The sequence below is a fragment of the Scatophagus argus genome, chromosome 10 (assembly GCF_020382885.2).
Source record: "Scatophagus argus isolate fScaArg1 chromosome 10, fScaArg1.pri, whole genome shotgun sequence".
NCBI classification, from domain to species: Eukaryota; Metazoa; Chordata; class Actinopteri; family Scatophagidae; genus Scatophagus; species Scatophagus argus.
In genome coordinates, this window is record NC_058502.1 from 2,733,026 (window position 1) to 2,757,536 (window position 24,511).

Here is a 24,511-nt window from a genome sequence, read left to right on the forward strand (position 1 = left end):
TCATCACTGTTTGCAGGTGGAGACAGAAAGCTGCGCTAACTGCAGTCATGTACTGCATAACTGCTTTCAACTAACACCGGAACAGACAAACAAAGCCACACTCAGTTCAGTAACATGGTTTTGTCATCAGTATTTTTGAAACACTGGCTATGATGCTGGAGTTGTTCTTCTTTTTGCTGGGTACCACCTGGAACCCCTCCGGGGCCCCTGAGGTCACCTGGACCCCATTTTGAAAAGCACTGCTACAGTTCACAATACAGTGACTTGAATGGGTCTTTACTTCAGGCTTTACTGTTTGTTATGCAGGCTACACGACATGCTATGCATCCTGTCGTGTAAATAAATAGATTAGAGGTAGTTGTCGCATTTTTGTACTGCAAACAAAACCAACATCTCAGCAGAGATCCTCTTGTTTTTGGAGTATATTACTGCCCAACAATGAATAGGCGCAAAAACAGCACCATAAGCATTTATGGAAAACAAATGAAACTTGTGCCTGTGCCTCTAAAAATCTTGGTTTCTAAGGTTAACAACCTCAGGAATAAATTTATCTTAATTATCAGTTTTGTTTTTAGAAGAGGCAAATTCATAGAAAACTTGTTCTGCCTTGTCTGTACATTTATGCACATTTGCTTGCGTTATTTCTGTGGTGATGTTTAGTGGTAAAACTCTTCACCTCACGCAAACATCCCTGTCTGTCTTTCACCTTTTACATCCTGTGCAAAAAAAAGCTGCCGATTAAACTGTAATCGAGGCCTGCTGAGAGGAGCTCCAAAGACATGCAGGTCAACTGGAGACCCTGAACTGCCCAAAGGTGTGACTGATGATGTTTTATCTTTTATTCACCAGACAACAGACATTTGGCATGTGTTGGCAATGTATTTTATGGATGTTGTTCGGACTCATGGAAATGCCAGACCGTGATATGACAGCAGATCTTAGTAATCGTCTTCTAATGATTTAATCAAACCTAAAATGGACCTAAGAAAACTTAATCGACCTCTCTGCTTTAAGATGGGTGTTGGATTGTGCAGGACACTGGCAGTCAGTCTGGCTCCCGATAAACATGGAGATCCTCACTGTAAAATTAATGTTTGACTAATCCAAACAGTCTGCAGACACATAATATTCAGGTGCCCAGAGGAGGCGAACTTCACTCTGGGAGAGAGTGCGAATATGTGTGTGTGTATGTGTGTGTGTGTGTGAGTGAATGGTGTGAGGAGTCGCTGAATCAGAAAGACGAAGCAAGTGAATGAATGAATGAAGGAGAAAGCACATCACGCATCACACTTGCTGACAACACAGAAACAAGCTGCAATAAAAAGTAACCCGATCTCTTAGCAAAAAAGGCTGATTTGATATAAATCACATTTCCCACGACATGTGCAAGTCCCCTGAAGAGAGTGTAATTTCTCACTTCACTGCGTCTGCATGTATACACACAATACAAAAGACCGTGTGTGTGTGTGTGTGTGTGTGTGTGCACTGAGTTGAGTGGGGTCACTTGTGTATGTTTGGCTTTCTGAGTCAGATGGAGACAGGTGGAGGTGAGGTGCCTCAGTCTTATTCCTCACGGGTGTGCAGGACTCGTATGGTGCTAAACATCAGCTGAACCCCAGGACCACCGATGCAACATGTGAAGCCCTCACTGCTGCTAAATGTCCCTCTGTGGATATTTCAACAGCAGCTAAAGGGTTCGAACTTACACTATATAGACATAAGTATTGGGCCACCTTACCATTACACCAACAGGGACTTTGATGACATCACATTCTAAATACACAGACAGCTCTGCAGCTCTAACAGCTTCCACTCTTCTGTGAAGGCTTTCTACAACATGTTGGAGTGTTTCTGTGGGAATTTGTGCCCATTCATGCAGTAGAGCATTTGTGAGGTCACACACTGATGTTGGACCAAAAGGCCTGGCTCACAATCTCCGTTCCAGTTCAAGATTTCCCTTCACTGGAAGTCAGGGGCCGAGCCCAAAGCCTGAAAAACAGCCCTGTACCACACCTGAATTCAGTAATAAGGAAGTCTGTCCCAATACTTTTGTCTATATAGTGTATAAACACCAACTTTCTCATAATTAAGCATAACATAATTAAGCACCTGATCTCTGAGTCTGTGCACATACAAATGAAATATAAACAGCCTCCCAGCACCTCCTCTGCCCTGTGTGACAAGTTCACATCGTGAATAATATTTCTGAATTGCAACCAGCTGTTTGTTTTTACAACTTAATCAGAGCAATTATGACTTAAATTTCTTCTTTTAAACAGGTTTTATTTTTATTATTTCTCTTTAAGATATTGAAAGCATTTGCCGTGGGAAAACAAAATAACAAAATGGCGTGAGCAGCAGCTGTGTTAACTAAAAAACATCTGTAACGTGTGTGTGTGTGTGTGTGTGTGTGTGTGTGTGATATCATGCACCATTTTAGCAGACAAACTGTATGCTGGTGCTGCGACTTGGAAAGATGCATAAACGAGACACATAACGCAGACACTGTATAAGTAAGTCAGCAGTTCATCTTCTCACCTTGTTTAAAGATAAAATAAATTATTTATTTATTATTATTTAAATTATTATTTAACAAATTACTTTTGTTTTTTATAGTTTTAAAAGTCCTTTTTGGAACCTCTCCAAAAATTACTTTAATACTTTACTCCCTCCAGATGATCAAGTGGCCCGCAAGCAACATTTTATTTACGTTTTCTCCCAGTTTTTATTTGTATTACATAAAGCTTGTTCCGTGCAGAGAGGACCTGGTTTACAACATCTGAACACAACGTCTGATTGTGTGTTTGGACAAAAGATTGAGGTGAAATATTGTCTTAATTTTGTCTGTGACAGATACAAATCAAACAACTAAAACACAGTGTCTACGTTCGTCAGGCGCAGAAAGGATGTTATGAAGAGCGTCCTCAGTAAACCTCATCCAGCCTCCTTTTGGGTCAAACAACCTGATTTGTTAGACTCGAATCAGGTCACTTGTGCAGGCCACTGTGGTGCGAATGTTTCATGACAGTTTAATTAGAGGTCACCCACCCGACTTAATTTAACAGTCCCAACGTCAACCGCGCTGTGATTCCTCGTAGATTTCCAGAAAATATGGCACTGCGCAACGTGTTCACACCTACCACAAGTGTTGATTGGGTCCACATGGAAATCAAATATACAGTGGAAAATTATTTATCCAGAAAGAGAGAAAGAGTGTGTGTGTGTGTGTGTGTGTGTGTGTGTGTGTGTACATGCTTGTAATGGTAACTGTGTCATGTGAGCACGTCTGTGTTAGAGGGACACATTAAAGTGTCGGCACTTTAACTTTAGTCCTGCTGTGTTTCACGTAGAGACGGAGAAGACTTTCACAGCAGACGAGCTGCTAATTAACTGATTCTTCTCCTTCTCTTCTACATGATGGAAGACATTTTTATACACTTCTCCCTCTAAATGCAGTGATGTGACCTTAAAACGATATCAACGTTTCGCTTCACCGAATGTTGATGTCTGTGAGTCTGAAAACCTCTGCAGTAGATTATGTTAAATGACGTTTGTGAATGAAACATTCCCATTAAAGTGTTTGTTTTAAAGCTTTGCAATTGCAGTGATAAAATTAAGCTAATTAAATCAAATTAAATGGAGATAGAAAATCTAACACACTAGTAAGGACTATAAATTGGTTTTGTTTGTCCTAAAAGGCAGCTATGAATCAACATGACATCCACATAGTTATTTTTTTAATAACCTCTCTGCACTGCGCCAGTAAGACCCCTCTTGATTAATCGCATGTTCATCTCTATGAATATTTCTTCATCATCTTCATCAATGTCACCTTCCACCTGCGGCTGACTCCTGCTTTTCCTTTGTGTGGCTCCACAGACGGAGCAGTTTGGTCCGATAAGAGGACAGTTTAATGAATGGATGTAGTGGGGAAAAGGTCGAGGGCAAAGGGGGGCACACGTGAAGTAAAGAGAGGTAAGAAGTCTGTATACGCATACATTTTATATTGGCACACTGAGAAAAAAATGATATTCATGTCTTAGTGCCATCGCTGTCACATCGTTGTCGGTTTTTAGGTCAGTTTATCACAGGATTTTATCACCACTGATTTCCAGTGGATTTTCTACAGTTATAAACTTCTATTGGCAGACATAAATTCAAAGCTGGATAAATAAACACCTCAGGATGTTGTTATGCTGGCTATCCATAAAACGTCAAAAACTTGTGAAATTTCTGCTGCATTTCCTCACACATTATAATAATACACAGTCAAACACAAAGCTGGTTGTTCTTTTAGTATCAGTACCACTCTGCTCTCTACACAGACAGTAATACTGTAAAGTAACTCACAGATTCAGAGCTTGGACTTCAGCTGCAGTCGCAGCTGAGTGCTCAGGTGAGCCATGCAGTGTCAGAACAGGTGAGGGGATCACTAAAAGTTCAGACACACTTCTCTGATGCAAAGGGTGTGTTATAGCATGTGTGAGTGGATCAGCGCACTCTGGTCGTCATGCTGGACTCCCTGACAGCCTTTTGCACTAATTTGGTGTGAGTGTTTTCAGGAATCTGTTCTGTTATTCACAAGGCAATTGATTATTAGGAGCTGAGTGGCTGCCCTCCTCTCATTTGGTTTGATTAAAATGCAGTGTTACTCAAACCTGTGTGGCCAGTGACCCCATTTTTAGGAGTCTGCACAAAAAAATAACATTGTGGTAAAATTTTCTCCCTATAATATGGTTCTGTGTGTGAGGTGGTGTGGTTGCATTTGTGTGTGTATACGTAGTACGTACGGCATAGAATACTCAATTTCACTTCAGTTCTACTGCTCATTCTACATGAAAGCATAGAAGCCAGTAATATTAATTGTATGCTGGTTAATGTCAATGTGAGCTGCGAGCCATAAATGAAGGCGCACAGTCTCAAAGCAGCTTAAAGCCGTGAGTCAGAGCTGCAGCTGACTGGAGATCAAAAAGGATTCAAAAGCTGTTCAAAATCACATTCACAGAACCGTTTGTGTGTACGTGTGTGTGCTTTGCCGTGCATTTGTGTGTTGACCGGTGAGACGCCGGGAACACAGCTGCCAGAGGGACAATGACTGGATATCGCTAGGAATGCTGGGTAGTTTGCAACGTTGCAGCAAGGCTCCACGTGTACATCAGCACACACAAACACATTTAAAAGAGCACAGACACACACAAACAAACACACTCTTAAGACAGCAGGTGACAGTGGATTTGGCAGGATCTGAACAGAGAACAGTGAATGGAGCAGCTCTGCAGGCAGCTTCCTTCGTCCGCTACTCCACTGCTGCTGAAGCTCAACAACAGCTGGCCCTGTCTGATCCATCACACACTCTCACACGCACACACACACACACACACACACACACACACACACACACACACACACACACACACACACACACGCACACACACACGCACGCACACACGTGCACGCCCTGCTGTCCTAACTGTCCTGGTCTCTGGTTGATGCTGCTGGGTTGCCAGTTTCTTGCAGCGACAGCACTCAACATCTCTATAGCTGCTGCACTGAACACAAATTTACAAAGACCTCCTGCTGCTGCACCCTGCTCACAGACAGACATCAAAACCTCAAAATTAGGGACACAAGACAGGAAGAGAGGCAGGCAGGGAGGGGAGTGACAAAGCATGATGTGTTGGTACCACCCACACATGGCAGCATTGGTCATTTGTTCAAATGCTAAAAACAACCTATTTTTCCATGTTCCTGACAAGCGATTTCTCATCACGGTGCAGTTTATTTTTCTCTTAGCAAACAGAATTTTTTTCACATGCCTGGACTCGGGGAGCAGAAAAACATTGTAATGTCGCTTTCATTTCATAACAGAGGTAGAAAACAATATTATCAACAAAACAGGTGGTTTGTCAGTGACTAAAAACAAAACTTATGCAAATAAATGCGAATAATACCTGACGCTTCTGTAGCTCGGGTCTATTTGGTTTAGGAGATACTTGGTTAAGGTTACATGTATACAACACATATTTTTAAACACTAAAGACAATATTCTTTTCCCAACATAACATCTAAAATGTTCAATAATGCTCACTACAAGCAGATATTGTATTGCAAGTTGGGACATTTTGGTGGAAAACAAATGAAATGCGTCAGTAGATATTTTACCGATGCATAGAGCATTTGGTGAAAAGCCAAATGTCGCCACGTAAATGTTCATGTAATATTCATCTTATTTAACTTGAAGTATTTCATTTTAAAAAACATCCAGACTGTCCATGCCCGACTGGAAAGACGATGTCTTTCTCAAATCGAATCCAAGAACTACAGAAACGAATCTCTCAAAGTTTACATCAAGTGTAATGAATTTCTAACATCCTGTGATAATTTTTTATTAATGTTATTTTAATCTCTTAATCTTGTTTTAAATTATTAATTCTTATTCTTTCCTTTTCCCTATTAAAAAAAATGGGGGACTGAAGAACAGTGGCAGTTCAAGCACAAAACTGGGCTGAATCCTGCTCAGAGGAAACGTCCTCAGGACAAAGTGACCTTTGACTTGTCTCTCAATGCATCACATGACCAGCGTGACTGAGAGCCTTCGCAGATGGCCACAGAGAGCAGGTGAGGCAGTGCAGGGAGGGAGTTAGCGTATCAGAGACCGAGAGATTTTGTTGGTGTTTTCATTTTGTTCTAATCTGGTGTTCATGGATGTTTTCAGTGGTAGTTTTTCAGCTTTCTTTCCAACTAGTCACATTTACTCAAATTTGAAACTGGTTTAGGCTCCTAACTGTGTTGTGGTCTGGTGTTGCACAGATGCTACTGAATGCAAACAGGAATATGACAGAAACAGTACAGGAATACTGTGTGTCTTCATGATCCTCTTGCTCTTCTCATGGCAGCACTTTATGATCCTGAAGGTGACAGGACTCTACAGGCTGCGATGCAGAATAGAACTGAGTATTTATAGTATATTCTGTAGTCTAGAGAATATTATAGATCCAAGACTTGACTGATAGAGGGGTGGGACTGAGACTAGACAGAACATTCAGGCTACTGATATTTCAGAGCCGTAGATTCTAACTAACACAAACCTGAGCCAGATGAAGGATCAATAAGTCAGGCAGACCAGACATATTCAACTAAACAACCTGTCTGCTCCTGCACTTCTTCAGTTCAACAAGGGGAAGGGCATCCCCATCCCCCCATGGCCTTCTGTGCACTGACTGTCAGATGACCATCTCATGAATGTGCCAAAGAGTTCCTCACTAAGCTGTATTATTCAGTAATTGTGCACTTTTTGCTTTCTGATATGCAGTAGAAAATGACTAATGGCTTTTTCTCTGGGTCACGAAATCAAAAATGTGTCTTGACATTACTGAAGAGGAGAATATTATTAATCTTTTTTTAACTTTGCCTTCACAAATTGTCTTCACTTTCAACAATCTCTAACATCAGAAACAGGCGGCAGCGAAATGATAGCAATCCATCAGATTCTCTATGTTTACATGACTTTGCACCTGGAGAAATGGCCAACAAAGACTCCCAGGATGTTTGTAAAAAGATGCAGGTTTCCTGTCAGCTGCTAAAAGGCACGTTCTCCTCTGAGGGACTGAAAGTCCAAGCAGACATCCAGCATGCTGTCAGCTGCTGCTCTGAACGCCGCTGTGAGTGTGTTTGATTTCATGTGTGTGTGCGACAAGGTGAACGGTACAGTCAGAGAAAAGGCACACACACACACACACGCACACACGCACTTCATCCAGATTTGACAAGGTTAGTTAATCATCTGTCACAGCGACAGGGGAACGGACAGACTCCCCTCTCCTCTGTCTGTCCTCCATCTCTTCCTCTCTATTTATCCCTCCATCTCCTCATCTATTTCTTTATTGTCTCTCCATTCAAGGGCAACTGTCCTTTCCAACCAATATTAACCTTGTATATCTCACTGCGTGGTTTTACCTCTTTTTCAGTCTGTCTGCTTGTCTCCGTTGCCTCCTCTCCCCCTTTCCCTCTCCCACTGCCTTTCTCTCACTTCCGGCCTCCTTATAAACCCTACGAGCCGAGGCCTTTTCTTCTGATCGGCCACACATCACTGCCTCCCAAGCCCAAGGTAAATGTAGCAGTAATTCAATATAAAGAAAGATAGAAAGAGGTGGAGGTAGAAAGAAGGAAGAATGGATTGATGGACAGTGAGGGAAATCTAAGACAGAGAGATGCTGTGGAGTGTAAGAGAGATTGACAGAGGCTTAGAGGAAGGAATCGAGGGAAAATGAAGGGATCAAGGCAGATGGATGTAAGCAGGATGGAGGCGAATGGATGAGTTCACTTTAACCAGCACATTAAAGGACCAAGAGGAGAGGAGGGAAGCAGGACAAAGTGGGAAGAGAGGAAAAGAGGGAAGTGAAAGGAAGAAAAATAGTGAAGAAGTGAGGAAAGAACACAAAAAGAGGAAAAGAGGGCTGAAAAGCTCATCAGAGAAGATGATGAGAGAAGATTTAAGAAGAAAAGAGAAAAGGAAAGAAGCAAAAGAAAGATGAGAAAATAAAAGGGGAGAGGAGGTAAGGAGAGGAGAAGGGATATGAGAGAAAAGGTGATGAGAACAGAAGCGAGGAAAAAAGCAAGAAGAGAGGAGAGGGCAATACAAGAGAGAAAAAGAGAGGATAGGGAAGAAAAAGAAAATTAAAGAAGAGAATGGATGAAACAGATAAACTGACTACAGAAAAGAAAAAGAAAAGGAGGCATAAAAGAGGTGTCAAGACTGGAAGATGTGGGCAGAGAAACAGCAGGGAAAATGTGACCAGGGGACCAATGTTCAAGAGAGGCTGAGGAAAACGCCAAAGTGACACATAGACAGAAGAAAACATCGCAGAGGAGAAAGTGCATCAGAAGCTGTCCTGTGTGGAGGCGACGAGAGGCGTGCATCTATCAGCGCGGCGCTCGCTGCGAAAGCCGCCAGGGACGGAGACACCAGTCAGCTCAGGAAATAAGAAAATGATTAAGAGCGATTTAATGTCACGCCGCCGCCAAGCCAAAACGCACATCTGTCACAGCGAGACTGATGTTACCGCACCTCTCTCTCTCACTTCGCTCTCCTTCACTCACTCGCTCACACTCCAGCAGTCACTCAGTCATTCATTACACTCTCCCGGCTCTGATGTTTTCTAGGCCCACAGCACCGTCCTCCTCAAACCCAGCCCCCCCCAAGCCTTCAAATCACATGCACACTCCCATTCTCCTTCTGCTTCTGCTTTCTATAATTAACTCACACACATAATCTGTTGTTAACATTTTCAGCTGTGGGATTTACTGTGATTATTTCCACATGCAAACAAAGCATGGAAAAACTGCTGACAGACGGACTGCAAGCAGAAAAATATGGATGCACATAAAGCCTGTATACACCTCTGTGAGCGTTTGCCTACATTTGGACCATCCTTCTCTGAGTCGTCTCCTGTTCACTAGAAACGACAAGAAACAGAGGCGGAAAATCAACCGAGCTGCTGCTGTTCCCTCGATGTCTGCGGATCACAGTCCTGTCCAAACTACACCTGTAGTTTCCTCTTTCACTGCTCCAGCGCTTAGCTGGAGCGACACTGAGAGCTTTTAAACACTGCCCCCCTCAGGTTGTTTGTCTCTGGTACAGTGTAGTGTAGACTGCTGGCGGCAGTTTCTGCTTGTCATGTTTGTAATGATCGCCTCATGATTTCCATAAAAGCAATTCAGAGCAAGAAGAGCAAGAAGTGAAGGCGACATGCAGTTTAACCAGGAGAAAATTCCTTCAATACAGACATTGGAAGAATCTCTGTATTTGGGTCTATAAAACTTCTATCACTTGATAAATTAAGAACTGGAAAAATTAAACATGTTTTTTAAAAATACCTCAAACCAGGCAATTTGATTCAAAATAAGTTGAAATATTCAGACTGCACTGGTGGGTAGATAAGAACGAAAAGTCCTGAAACTATCAAAATTAACAGAAAAATTCTCAAAATCATCTTGTCCCCCCTGGGCCTGAAAACTTTCTCCTCCCGTTGGTCCGAAGCTGCCGTGCTCGCCGTGTAAACACCGACAGTTCGTACTGCGAGCTGCAGGTTAACTGAGCTAACTAGCCATTAGCAGCCACAGTTAGCGGTCACCAGTTGTGCCACCCTGCATTTGAGTATGGATTCAACAGGTGGCCAATTGTTGCATAAAACATGAAGGACAAGCAATAATAAAAAGAGTTTTGAAGCGTATGATACAAACATGACATTATGGTGCACCAAACACAAACTCAAATGCTAAAGCCCATGAACTCTGCACTCACCGTTGCACTTCCCTCCGTTGATGGGGTCGCCGTAGTAGCCGGGCATGCAGCTCTGGCAGTGTGTCCCAGCTGTCAGATTCCCACAGTGCTCACACACGCTGCCGTTCACACACCTGCTGTGGCCGTTACACTGACACGCTGAGAGGAAATTACACACACACACACACAGTAAAAGACGCACTCAGCCAACACAGGTGTTGATTCAGATTTATAGTTCAACAGATGAGCATGAGGTCGCTTCAGACTCACCTGGACATTGGATGAAGGCCCAGTTGTAGCCTCTATCAGATGAACAGAGACTCTGGTCCAGCACCATGTCCTTGTCTCGTAGTCTGTCTCGGGGCCCAGCCCTGACACTAGCGGGCTTCAGGGGCCCTCGGTAGGAGCCCTCCATGCAAACACCCCTTCCGGTGTTAGTGGGATCACCACACCAACCGCACTCTGCCCTCTCCAGGCACTCTGCACACGTCCTCAGACCGGAGCAGTTCTGGGCTGGAGAGGGGATTAGAAGTGAGGAAAAGTTTGTGGTTTCACAAATGAAAACACAACCGTGTACAATTACACAAGAGTACAAAAAAACTGATTGTAAGCAGAATATCAGGTAGGACTGAAAATATTTTTGTCATAAATGAATCTGAACGAGCGTTGATGCATTGGTTGGACATATTTTTATTGCAACTATTTATGTATTTACATTTAAATCTCACGATTTCTGTAATTTGCTCATCTAAGATGTCCTTAACACACATCTGTGTTGAAAGTAAAGAATCTGTAAGACATATTCTGACCATATTCTGTCCTTCTCACTGGAATATAGTTAATCAAAGCGTGAACGCAATAAACACCTTTGGTGATATAATCCCCCTTCTGTAATACACGTTGCATCTTTTGTTCTCACCTTTTCTTTGACCCTCAACATTTATAACAAAATTGACTTGTGTTTCCCACACCACTCCACGTGTTGAGGAGTGCATCTGTATTCATGAAGTGGATGTGACATTCAAAAACACTTTACTGGTGCAAATTAAAAATGACACTTTTTTTAAGTTGTGGCATTCAATACTTGTAAAAGAAAACAAAAATCTCCATACTGAAGCCTTTTTCCTGTTCAGTGGATGTGACAGAGAACAGGCGATAGGTGACACGAATAAGAAATCAAGTGTTTTTTTGTTTTTTGTTTTCTTTTGCTGGAGATGCCGGCCTTCCAAAGTTAACTTTACAGCTTGTTTTGAACCTTTCAGTCTTGTTTGGCTCTCGTTCTCAACATCAACTCGTCTTCCTGTCATGATGAATTTTAGTCTACAAAGCAAAGGTGGGAATACACACTCAGAGGAAAAGCGAGAGGTACGACTCTGTGGGTATCTGTGGCGTGTACACACCTAAAGGTTGAGAGGAGTGTCGTTTCTTACAGCCTGGCGAGGTGATTCAAATGCAGCGTCAAGTAAAATTAGCATTTTCACCAGAAGTTCTTTCTCTTTTGAACGCAAGCCATTTCCATAAGCCACAGATGTTCTAGTTGAACCTGTTTCGCTGTCTCTCTGTGTGTCCCTGCTTGCGAGCTCTGCTGGAAATACACTCCTTGTCCTCTGTATGTGTTTGCAGGCCCCCCCACTCCCGTTGCATTATTCAGCTGGAACAATGCTGATTCATTTGTTCTTTCTCTCTCTTTATAATTACAAACTTCTGCTCTCCCTTTCTCAGATTCACTCTTTGTCTCCTCTCTGCCACATTTCCATCCTCCTCTTTTCTACTCTGTTTGTGTTCAGTTCAGCAAGTCATCTTCCCCTCTTGCGCTCACTCTGCGCTGCTTTCGTCACCGCTGTGCCCCCCTGCTCTCTCATTTCCTGTCATTTTGATTTCATTTGATTTCTTTGTGGATTACTTTAAGACGCTTTCAGCACAAATGAAATCACAAAGGATGGAAGTCTTCTACCCCCCATTATCTATTCTGATCTTCCCCCACTGTGTTCTTGCCTGAAGTTTTTTACTTTTACCTTCTCTTATTTCCTCTTTCCTTTTACTTCTCTTATGACGACTCGGTGGATCCCCACCATAGTCAGTAGTTCAAAGAGAGGCAATTCAGCAGAATATCCCTAATCCACCACACAGTAGGGTACCCTCTGCTAGAAAAGCACATATTTACATACCCAAGAGCACACTTTAATATTCAATAAATATACCAGGCTGGTTTATCATTGAAAAATATGATTCAAATTGCAGGAAAGTGGTAGCCACGCTTTGTAAACCCATGCTTTTCATGCGTCAAACCTTTTAATGTAAGAATATTCTTGCCTCTCTATGATTAAATAGATCCAGTTTTCGCTCCTTTTGCGGCAGCCATTTTATGTCACGGCAGTTGGTCAGGTTATGCGACTCGAAGCCCAATTTTTGCATCATGACTGAGCAATGATTGACGGACATTTCATGTCCTAAAACTGACTGTTATGAGCTTGAAAATAAACTCGCTCCATGTTAGTCATGCCTATGTCTGCCCAGCTAGCATTTTCTAGTTTTTTTATCTTTATTGAGCTGCTTAAAGAGTCAAAACGTCACAGCAAGAGACAGAGGCTCAATCAGCTCAGATCTGAGCAGGTATGTTTTCTCTGAAGAAACTAAAACTGCTTTGAAGAATTGAAAGAAAAAAAAGTATTTCAGCTTCTGGGTTTACTATCTTGGTATGCAGCCCACTGAAAACACTCTCTAGTGTTTGTCCCGCTCAGCCTATAAATGTTGTGTTGCAATGGTGTCAGAGACTTTTACATCACTTTTCTCAGCTTGATGAGTTTCACAAATACAAAACCTCCACAGATCAAAAAGTCCTAATGGAAAGAGTGATAACTGACCTTGTTTGTAGTTCAAGGTGTCCTATCAACAGTTTAACAGATGAATGGAATCAAGGCTGAGCGGCATATCCAGATCTAATTGATACATCCACAGTTGTCTCTTTTGATGAGAGATGAGTCACACTGCATGCATTTCTGTGAGTTTCTTGTGCCGCTATTGCCATTAAGGCTAGAAGAGCTTTGCCAATTAAAATAGAAATGCTCCATCAAAATCTAACGATTCTCAACAATTTATTGGTGAATTGAGGCGGATGGCAGGTTAACAAGGGAGATACTTCTGAATCATTTTGTGAACAACGGGGGTTGCAATCCTCCCTCAAATCGCCAACTGACCGCATGAAAGATGAGAACACCAGGGCAGAGAGAGCACCAGATGATTCCTCTCGTACCTTAAAATATATCCTGTTGCAGACTTAATCTTTACATACAGACCCTGCTTCCCTAAACACATGTTGCAAGGTACATTTGCAGCACTTAACTGCGATTCATTTATGAAATGTGTCAGAATCAGTGACAGCGAATGGATCAAATATTTCAGGGATCAGCCTGCATGCCACAAATATGATGAAATGGACCCTGAGGACACTAAATGACAAGAAGCAGCAGCTCATACAGAACTGAGACACTGAGGGTGTACTGCATATACAGTGAATGTTAAGTCGTAGACATTTGCTTACACAACTGTGGTTTGTGGAGATAATATAATTTACCTGCTGTGTTCTTTATGCCTGAGCCTTTTCTATTTTTAATAGCATTTGCAGCTATCTGACCTCATCTTTGTTCCACGTGAGAAGAATTAAGAAAGTTATTGCTGCATGTTTGGTGTAGTGGGATCAGGGTAGATGAGGATTAGAGAGAAAAGTGTTACATTCAGGTGAGTGCCCGCAGGGTTTACAAGGCTTTAGTTTTAGTTAACAGCACCAAAGCTTTAGTTGTACCTTGTGCTATTTCACATTAGCTCCGGGCTATTTCCAGAGTCAATGTCCTTTTCAATGGTGCCTGTATTTCCCATGCGGCTGACAAACACACTTTGGTGATTAAAAATTGAATGTGTGATCTAATCATAGTCTAATCATGATCTAATCATGGTCCAAAAATGACACTTTCCTTTTTTCCTTTGTGGATATTGGAGATAACATGGAGGCACTAATTTATGCACTTCAAATTGCTTAAAAGTTAATGTTCCTCTAATTTCTTGCACTAAGGCTGATTATTCTGTCTTCACTCTGTGTTTGTATTCGCAGCTCAGCAGAAAAATAAGCACTCTCCTGCGCTGATGACAGGGGGTGAGCACAAAGGCACTGCTGTAATTTAATTTCCTTTTATTGCACTTTACCGCAATTGAATTATGAGGTACGGCTGGTAAACTTAACACGTGTACCAAGGAGAGCTTGGATGAGCAGATGAAGTTAAGATGTAAAGAGAAAATTCAATGGATAAATTTGAAGAAGACTAAGGGCACCATTAAACGATCTACAGGACATTAAGGGTGTGGCCAACAGAATCCGGGGACAAAGTAAGACAAACAGTGAAAAGGGTTTGTATTTAGTCTCTAAATTAAGTTTCTTTGTTCTTACAAGCCAAATGGGCCTGCACCTGGCGCATTGCTATTTCCTTCCTCCCTCTGTCCCATCAGCGGCTCTATATGACCGTATATGACCAAATGCACTGATATCTAAAGAGGAGCAGGAGGTCATAAAAAATAACATTCTAATTAATAGCAGACAGTGATGCAGGTAGGTGATCTAACACATCTTTAGAGAGGAAAATATTACATTGCCTGTAAAAGTGCATCTCCCCAACAAAAAAGATGCTGTGCGCCTTTATGTACAAGGCACAGCAATTTAACCAATTTAGTTGATTATTTAAATCTCCCAGCCTGCAGACAGAATCAGTCAGGTCAAAATGTGTCAGGCATAAGATAGGGCTTAGGAGTCTAGTTCTGTTTTAAAGTTTTTCATATTGTCAACAAATTCCATTTAAACAACAAAACCAACAATGAAATGATGCTACTGTTTATTTGTCTGATATCATACCCAGAGCTCCAGTGCTGCCCAAAGACGACTGGAATTATTGAGATTCAGACAGGGTTGACGCAGACAGGGTAGAAGTCTGTACAAATTAAGAGACTGACTAACACAGTATTAGTTTGGGCCTGTTCAAAACTATAGTGAAACACCAGCCTCTGAAGGTACAGTAACTATGACTATACATAGCCGTTAAATATTCAGAATATTTTTTGTCACAGTCTGGGAATCTGGATCACCATATATGTCAGCTTCATGTGAATGATCATAAATGCAGCAACTGGGTCGAATCTCAGCCGCAGCCACAAAACATCAGCCGCCAAAAACTTTCGGCTACGGGAGAGCCTTAATGCCTTTAAAGTTCTGTCAACAAGAAACATTAAGCACAACATTTCTCAGATGCTGGCTGCTGTATAGCGAATATCCACCACACGATTCATCAGAAAACAGTGCACATTTCTACTCTGAGCTCCTTTCCAAAACATTCCCAAAAATATGGCTCTTTTGAAATCAGGATATTAGTTGTCTTCATTGACAGAAATAACCTAGAGCATGCCTAAACACAACAGATGACAAATGTTTGGAGGAACCCAGGCTATCTTGTTGCTGCAAAGAATTGTTTGTTCCTGCTGGGGGAATTTTCATCCCATCAAAAATTCTCTCTGCACAATCGTCTCAGCGCCACATTCTGTTCATCACAACAGGCTTGACATTTGCTGTCCCTGGATAGCACGTATCGCCTGGCTTCATCTTGTGCAATCCATTTGCTCCTACAGTACTTGACAGTTAGCATCGCTGAAGCCAGTGGCATACAGATCTGTGGGCTCCTATACATAATACATCAAGTGCAGGAGCCATAAGCTGCCTTCTCCTTTGCTGTTCTCATAGCATGTGAAGCAACAAAATAGCAGACACACATCATGTGGGACTGAAAACACACTTGTTATGAGGATTGCCTCAAAAATAGGCTATTTCACTGTGTTAGGGGTTCTGTGTGTGTGTTAACACAGCAAAATACACCCAGCGAATGACTTTTGTACAGTATAATCCAACACATCTGTATTTAATCCCATTTCAGTGTTAAAATATTTCTAACAGTGTGGCCAAGCAGACGGGTGACAGTTCGTTTCTATACTTATTTGAGAGGCTGTGGTTTGTGTGGGTTTTGTTCTCACTGGACTGAATAATATTATTCCTAATACACTACATAGACAAAAGTATTTGGGCACACCTCTTTATTGTTAAATTCAGGTGTGGTATGGGACTGTATCAAGCTTTGGGCTCGGCCCCTGACTCCCAGTGAAGGGAAATCTTAATGCTTCAGCATACCAAGACATTTTGGACAATGCTATGCTTCCAACTTTGTGGCAACAGTTTGGTGAAGGCCCTTTTCTATTCCAGCATGACTGTGCCCCAGTGCACAAAGCAAAGCTCCATAAAGACATGGTTGGATGAGTTTGGTGTGGAAGAACTTGACTGGCCCACACAGAGCCCTGACCTCAACCCCATCCAACACCTTTGGGATGAACTGGAACGGAGATTGTGAGCCAGGCCTTTTGGTCCAACATCAGTGTGTGACCTCACAAATGCTCTACTGCATGAATGGGCACAAATTCCCACAGAAACACTCCAACATGTTGTGGAAAGCCTTCACAGAAGAGTGGAAGCTGTTAGAGCTGCAAAGCTGTCTGTGTGTTTACAATGAGACGTCATTAAAGTCCCTGTTGGTGTAATGATCAGCTGTCCCAGTTATTTTGTTTATATAGCGTAACTATAGGAGCAAGACTTATAGGGATCAGATGCTGGAAGCAGAGGTGAGAAACTGAAAAAAATGTATCATGGAGCATAAAATTGGCACAAAACCAAGGAAAGTCCATTTTGATGAGGAGAAGAAATCTAGTACTGCACTTAAAAACCATCTTGCTTTCAAAGGAGCTCCCAAAACCTCCATATCTGACTGCTGGGGCAACACTGAAGCTAATTATTTCAAGAGGTTGTGTCGAGGAGCGTGTAGGCAGCCTCCAGCCAATGTGAAAAATGGGAATGATACACAAAGTCTTCGGATAAAAAATTATCTGATAAAGAAATGACCCAGTTCAAACTGAATCCTCAGACAGGCGAATGTTTTCTGTGAAAACAGCTGCCAAAGCTGAGGTCATGTAGCCTGCAGGCCCGGTTTCCAAAACAAGACATGATTAATCCATAAACAAGAGAAGTGAGGCAGAAAGTTAAGTATGAAACAATAAACAAAAAGTGATGGACTGTAAAAGAGCAACAATGGTAACAAGTCTTAAAAATATGTCATTTATTGTACGCCACATGGACAACAAAGGGAAACCGTAGCAGAACAAAAGCATCCTACACACCTTCTGCCACCAAACTGAGATATGAATAATAAAAGAGAAAAGGAGATGGGCGAACGGTGCCATTATTTAAGCACTGAAGGTAAAACGAACAAAGGGAAAACAATCTTGGCTTGCTAACAGTAGGCTGGAGAGCGGTCTGCACTCAGACTACTGGCACCAGCCAGGAATAATAATCACCAATCACAGGACAAAGTTTCTGATTCTGTTTTCTTAACTGCTCAGGAACGACAACGCTTTGCTATAAACTGACTATTTGTTTAACAAAAGACTGAAACACCAGCGAAAAGTTTTGACTTGGGGGAAGAGTTTGACAGTTTAATTTTTTCCCCCCAGAAACTTGTTGAAGAGCAGAGTAAAATGTGTCCTTAACTTTTACAAACAAAACATCAGTGAACATGAAAAAACAAGCATCATTTCCTGAGGATAGTTAAGTGATGCTGTGACATCTACCTGTCCCCTGTCTGGGTTGTTATCTACCTGTAGCTGCAGTTTGTTACAAAACTGCATTTCTAATACACATACCAAAGCTGACGTCTCGGGTTTATGGATCTTTTAGGTCATTGTTATCATGTTACTGCTTTATAAACAATAGGCTACTTTTGATTTGTCACCACTGGAAACTGAAAGCACACCTTTGTACTCAATAAGGCCCACATGGAGAAGTGGCGGTGAAGCTGAAAACCTCCAGGGAGGCGTTAATATGAGAGGAATGTTAAGAGACAGCAGCAAAGACTTCATATCGAGTCAGCTGTGTGTCACTGTAGATGATCGATTTTCTGCCCTGTAGCTACAGGAGAGGTGGCACTGCCTCGCTGTGGGAGTGTGTGTGTGCATTTGTGTCAGTGTGAGTGTGTGTGAGAGGCTGACTGCTGATAAGAAAGGGATCGATGGGAGTCTATAATGACTCCATGTTCACACAAGTTGTACCATCAAAAGTTCGTGTAGATTACTACACCACCTCATCTATGGCTATCTTTCCATCTGTCTGTCCCATAGCCACACGTATGCTATATGGACAAAGGTATTGGGACACCCAGTTGTTACACCGCGTTCTAAATACATAGACATTATTGGTATTGGTAGCTATAACAGCTTCCACTCTTCTAGGAAGGCTTTCCACAAGACTTCAGAGTGTTAGTAGAATAGAAAAGGGCCTTCAACAAACTGTTGCCACAAAGTTGGAAGCATAGCATTGTCCAAAATGTCTTGGTATGCTGAAGCATACTGGAAGTCAGGGGCTGAGCTCAAACCCTGAAAAACAACCCCTTACCATGCCTGAAGAATGTGTCCAAATACTTTTGTCTATATAGTGTATGAGGAACACGTTTTAATATTATTCAGTCCAGTGAGAGTGAAACCACCACAAACTGTGAATTTTGACACAGCTGTAACATCTATGCTTTCTCATCCAGCTGCACACTGCCCAGTCATTCGTCTTTAAACCACGTCTGTTTATTTTGCTTTTCCACTTTAACCACTAGAAAAGCAAAATTAACTTGCTTACTTTTTCTAAAAGCATTCATATTGAAGCTAGCTGATAGAAAATGCTTGACTTCTGTCAGTCACAAATAAGACAAGTGAGCTGATGGATGGTGATAAATGGAAACGTTAAGAATTTCAGGATACATTTCTAGACTCTGTTTGGTCAACCAGCTAAATTATCTGTATCACTATCTGTACATGAGCAGGGCTTAAATTGGAAGTGGATTTTGCTTGAACTGGAACTGGGCTGGGCTGACAGGAAGATGTTAATTTAAGCCTTTTATTCAGATACTTTTACTCTACTACTTTCTTTTTGTTTTTGTCCCACCTCATACACCATCAAACTCACACACCCAAACCCAGTGTGAACCTTCACCTCAAACGACACGCCCCATTTGATTTCTCCCAGTCTCACCAGTACAGTCCTGGGTCTGCCACTCCAGACACTGTCCGTAGGGGAAGGAGATGACGTACGCCGAGGAGTCGACGCAGCGCTGCGTATTGCTGCACCACATGCACTCCATGGCCTGGCTGGTGCAGTTGGCACAGGTGGTGCGCAGAGAGCAGGGCGTCTTACAGGGACGAGCGCTCTGACTCTGTGGACTCCCTGAGCAACGGGGACAAGTGGACAAAAAGATGATGTGAGTTACTTCCTAAAGTTTCTCACATCATGAACTTGATATTTTTGGAATATCAAGTTGCTTCTCACCTGCAGGTTTTTCACAGATGAGGCCGTCAGTGGTGGATGTGCAGGGGTTGGCCTTCAGACCAGCCATGTGTGCCCTCTCCAGGTAGGCACAGAAGCCTGAGTCGCTGGGTTCTCCAGGCAGCCAATGCAGACTGGTGTTGGTAAAGGGGGACATGTCCTCCCAGCCCCAGTACGACACGTTGATCTTCCTCAAGCCAACCCAGGGAGATAACCTCTGCAGAGGTGAGTGAGAGACAGAAAGATTTGCGTTTACTTCTATTTGTCTACCGGTTTGAAAGTATGTTACATTAGTTGGTTTTGTTCTGTCTGTTCTCTCTACAGACACTGACTCTGATTGGTCCACAGCTGTGATGAACATCAGTTCCTGACATACAGCAGGAGGTGAGGCAAAAAACTGCAACAAACTGTCTCATATCTCTTTTCTTCAATATTTAATCTGAAATTAAACTATTTAAATGTAGGCTCTGCAGGGGTTTTGATAGTCACAGTATCTTTGGTAAAATGAACTTGTCCCATAACACTTGGGGTATTCCCTGTTCAACGAGACAAGACTTTATCATGTTTTTGTATCCTGTAGTATTCTGTACTCTGAAGTATCAACAGGGAGAGGACAGTCAGGCTGGAAGTGTTTTCATCCTCAGAATGAACAAAAGGGGATTAATTGTAGTTTTCACGCAGCAGAATTTGGTTGGTGTTAAGTTGAATACAGCAGAGTCACTTCAGAGATGCTCAAAGAAAACAGTAGACGGAAGGAATCCTGAGAAAGTGCCTGATGCTGACACGAGTGGGAGCTGAGTCCACATAGTGAAGTGACTGGGTTGCCTTCCTTCGCCAACAGACAAACATAATGTCTTTTACTTTGCAAGTGGATCCGAATCAAACCTTGTGGCTATAAGTGCCTCTGTTACAAGAGCAGAAACAGTAATTATAGCATCCAACTGAAGTGTATCTTCGTCAACATGTGAATTAATTCCTCACAAAACAACTGTGATTTGTTTAATTATGACCCATGATGATAATGAACTGTCATTAGAGTTTTAGTTAATATAAATCAAAAATATTTTCCCACAGCTGTGAGTGCTTTCACAAAAACGCACATGAAAAGGCTCAGACACAAGCACAAAGAGCTTGTGAAATAGAAAACAAGCTACAGCTGTATTTATACTACAGTAAGTGTGTATTCTCGGCCGTCTGCGTGCCACCCAGAGAGCTGGCTGGTGTGTGGCAACTGCACTGAAACCGAATTGATGCTGACGGTTTCTCACAACAGAGGAGATTTCACATCATCATCATCACCTAACAGCATCAAAAATAGATTTAAATCAGCTTAACAGACAAAAACAAGCAAAACCAGACTTTCTTTCAATTAACAGCTACCAAGTGTTTGCTCACTTTTCTCCTGGCAAGGCACATTTATCAAAACGCCCGTGTGGTCAAACATGCTGGGCTCTTAAATGACACAATTACGTCGGCATTTCACTGTGAAAAACATTCACGTCCCGTCACTCGTCTGGGATGATGAAGCTCATTTCTGTGCTTCGCGGCTGCCTCAGAACGATTATCTCTATTTATTTTTTTTACGGCTCGACTCCATGGTAAAGTCAAAAAGAGCAAACACACCAAAAATATTATACTCTTCTGTACCTGGTGGTATCTGAAGTGGTGCTGTGAAAACATTTTGTGTTGTAAAATTTCAACATCACTGAAACATTTGCACATTCACAGGTGATTCATTTCCAAGTGTTGATGCCGTGATGATGATGAAGCCACACCACTGGGATCTTTCATTGATTAGATGTCGTTGTACACTCAGGTGTTAAATAACTCAGGTTTTATGGTCTTGAAACCACGCATTCATCTGAATCTAATAATAAACAGCACCACATTTATGACGTTGAGGTAACACATCATCTGGCTTCTTATGAATCACAATGTCAGAGAAGCAGTATAACTTACATCATGTCATATAATAAACTCTGGGGAGCTGATATCACTCCAGTTATCCACATTAATCAGCAGGACATTACAGGCCTTCAGTGTTTACAGGAACGATAAAAGAAGCTGAAAGTTAAATTAAAATCAGAGGCAGTTATTTAATTGAACTACATACACATGTATATGGAGTTGCCACAAATGCAATGTGGTACTTTGAAGAATGTGGTTTTTTTTTTCCTTCTTATTTTAATGATAAGCCAGCCTGATAAGATACAGGTATGTTTTCAATACAAGTTTGTCTTAACTCAGTGTTCAAATGTCGTATGGTGTGGGCTGAAACCGGTCGCTGTAATCACTCACCTCACCTCACTCATGCAGAAGCCACCTCATACTAACACAAGCCCAAAGAAACACATGTAGGAAAGGCTACACATAAAAATTCATTCTGAATTTCAGCCGAAGCTTCGGCTCCAGAAGCGTGCGTTTGCCAAATCAAGTGGTCATTTCCCAAAGTTAAAGTATGAAATTACCCCTTCGTGCTTCCACAGATTGTTTTCTCGAGCTGCAGAGGAAGAACAGAAACACACCAAGAGGGAAACTCGCTTTGGAGGATAACCACTTGATTTGTTTAAGTCAGACTGTATTCAGCTGACCATCAGAATTCATTTTTGCACAGAGCGAGAGCTTTGGATTTAGTTGGCACTAGAACTTAACTTGGATGGGATCACTTGCTCTCCAGTATGAACAAGAATAACCAAGTCTTTCAAGCATGTGCGTGTTGTATCAAATTCCCCTTGAAATTATCTTAACCATCCCAGGTGACAGGAGCTAAGCAGGGAGGATTTCTAACATTTAAAAACTCAACTGAGAAACAAGGCTGCATTAGCGTGTGCACTGATTTGAATGGTACAGGTTTGCTCAGTCTCAGGCACACCTGTAATAACGCTTTGATTCCACCTTAAGGTCATATTAAACTGGGTGATCGCTTTAAGTTTGCTCATATCAGAAGTGACCTGCAGCACAATACTGTGCACACACAACAGCAGTTTTATAAAGCCGAGAAGCAAAAGTGAAAAATAATGAATAGCTTTCAGCAACACCGTTAGTCCTGTCACATTTCCTCAGCTTTGGCCTGCTCATTTCTGTTTTTTGTTTTTTTATTTGCTTACACCACCCACCTTGTCTTGCATCTGGTATTTTTGTAGTTCTTCCAGGACAAAATTGACCTGTTTGTCCGTCAGCAAAGATGCTATATTTCCTCCCAGGTTTTTGCAGTAGTGCTGGGCGTTATCATAGCTCTCTCTGCTGGAGTTGATCCTCAGGCAGGCCTCCCCGACATGGTGCCAGCCCTCCCCACACAGCTGGCCTGCACACAGACAGTCACACTGTCGTCAGCATGTTAACACTGACAAATATGAATGTTGTGTTGTAGTGTAAAACATTATTATGTTAACATGTATATGAAATTAGCACAGTGAAATCCTGTCCATCCATGTTACTATTTTCAAACTGAAGCTCATTTTCTCCCTCTTTTTTTCTTTACTCTTACAAGTAAAATAACTGATGCCAGGCAAAACAGAAGCATCATGACAAAAGGATTACAGGGTAACTCTTGTGACTCTTAGTGCCTGTAATCAGGCAATCAAGAGTCACAGGCAGACTAAGTATAGACAGCAGGAGGAGTTTGACAATATTTACTTGGTTGAGGTGAACTGCACTTCATTAATCAGCGCGTAGGCAAGCAGAAGCGACAAACAAACCCAAAGAGGGAAACAAGCAGAGGACAATTTGGCAGAGAGAAGCTGCTGGTTGAGGGCTGGAATCGGCTGAGACTTATGGCGTAGAGGACAGTCAGGTGACATGAACTCAGGCGATGACAATGGAATTTAAAGTTGATGTGAAGGCCTGGAAAATTTACTGTTCTGCCAGAATCAACAGGAGAGCGAACGGCTTTCAGAGGAACATTTCTGGATAATAAGTAATACATCTAATGGACTGATTTTAGAGGCTGATGTAACTGTTGATTTATGCTGTTATTTTAGACCAGAGCCCCACATTCTTGCTTTGTACTCATGAGTGACAGAATGGATTCCCAGAAAAAATATGGTGCACATGTGATGAAGAAAAGTCAAAATCTTTGGTGACTGAATAGTCGATAAAGATGGTGGTGTAGGACTGGCAGACAAACTCACCCATAAAAATTGCATATAGGCACTTATTGTTCTTATCAGGGTCACTTGATAGCATCTTGTGGGGGACTATAATAGCATAGAGTCCATTCAATTAGCCAGGATGAAAGGGAAGAAAAAAGTCATTCTGCCTCCACTGAGCACCGCTGTTTATTCTGGACTCCAGGACTGATTACATTCACAGACGCATAATGGCTTCCATCACCAGCCTTTTCATGCTACAGAAAAGAAAATACCAGCCTTCTTTATTTGTTCCCCCTGCAATAGCGATGGGCAGTAACTGCCCAAAACATGAGTAGAAAGACAGATGAATGGGGTAAAAAAAGGAGGAGTACAAAAATAATCAGACAGATTGGGTTACGGTCTTTGTGTAAAAGCAGAGATAAACACGTCAGGCCATTTGGAATGATTAGTCATAACATGGTGTCTGAAGGAAAGGCCACAGCTGCCCCAGTGGTGGAGCTCGTTTCAATGACCCCAGTTCATCTTAAAGTACAGCGTGCCATGTCATGAAAGGAATCATCATAGCTGCTTCAGTCTTTCCAAGTCTCAACAATATACAAGATATATTGCAAAGAAAATATACTGCCGCGTTGAAAGATTAGCAGGAGATAAACTACTTTGCTGTGTGTCAGTTTAATGAGAAAGTCAGAAAAT

General features: G+C 42.0%; 1 protein-coding gene across 3 annotated transcripts in view; it reads right to left on the reverse strand.

The window, feature by feature from the left end:
- Nucleotides 1-24,511, reverse strand: part of atrnl1a (attractin-like 1a) — a 191,881-nt gene that overhangs the window by 118,041 nt on the left and 49,329 nt on the right. For all 3 annotated transcript variants that reach the window (XR_006844511.1, XM_046401866.1, XM_046401865.1), the window contains 5 exons: nucleotides 22,844-23,031; nucleotides 19,731-19,944; nucleotides 19,437-19,628; nucleotides 10,553-10,795; nucleotides 10,304-10,441 (listed from right to left, as the gene is read on the reverse strand). Coding sequence is in view for 2 of the 3 variants with exons in the window: in XM_046401866.1 (XP_046257822.1) it covers nucleotides 10,304-10,441; nucleotides 10,553-10,795; nucleotides 19,437-19,628; nucleotides 19,731-19,944; nucleotides 22,844-23,031 (975 nt within the window). In the remaining variant the exon portion in view is untranslated. The remainder of the gene's footprint in view (nucleotides 1-10,303; nucleotides 10,442-10,552; nucleotides 10,796-19,436; nucleotides 19,629-19,730; nucleotides 19,945-22,843; nucleotides 23,032-24,511) is intronic.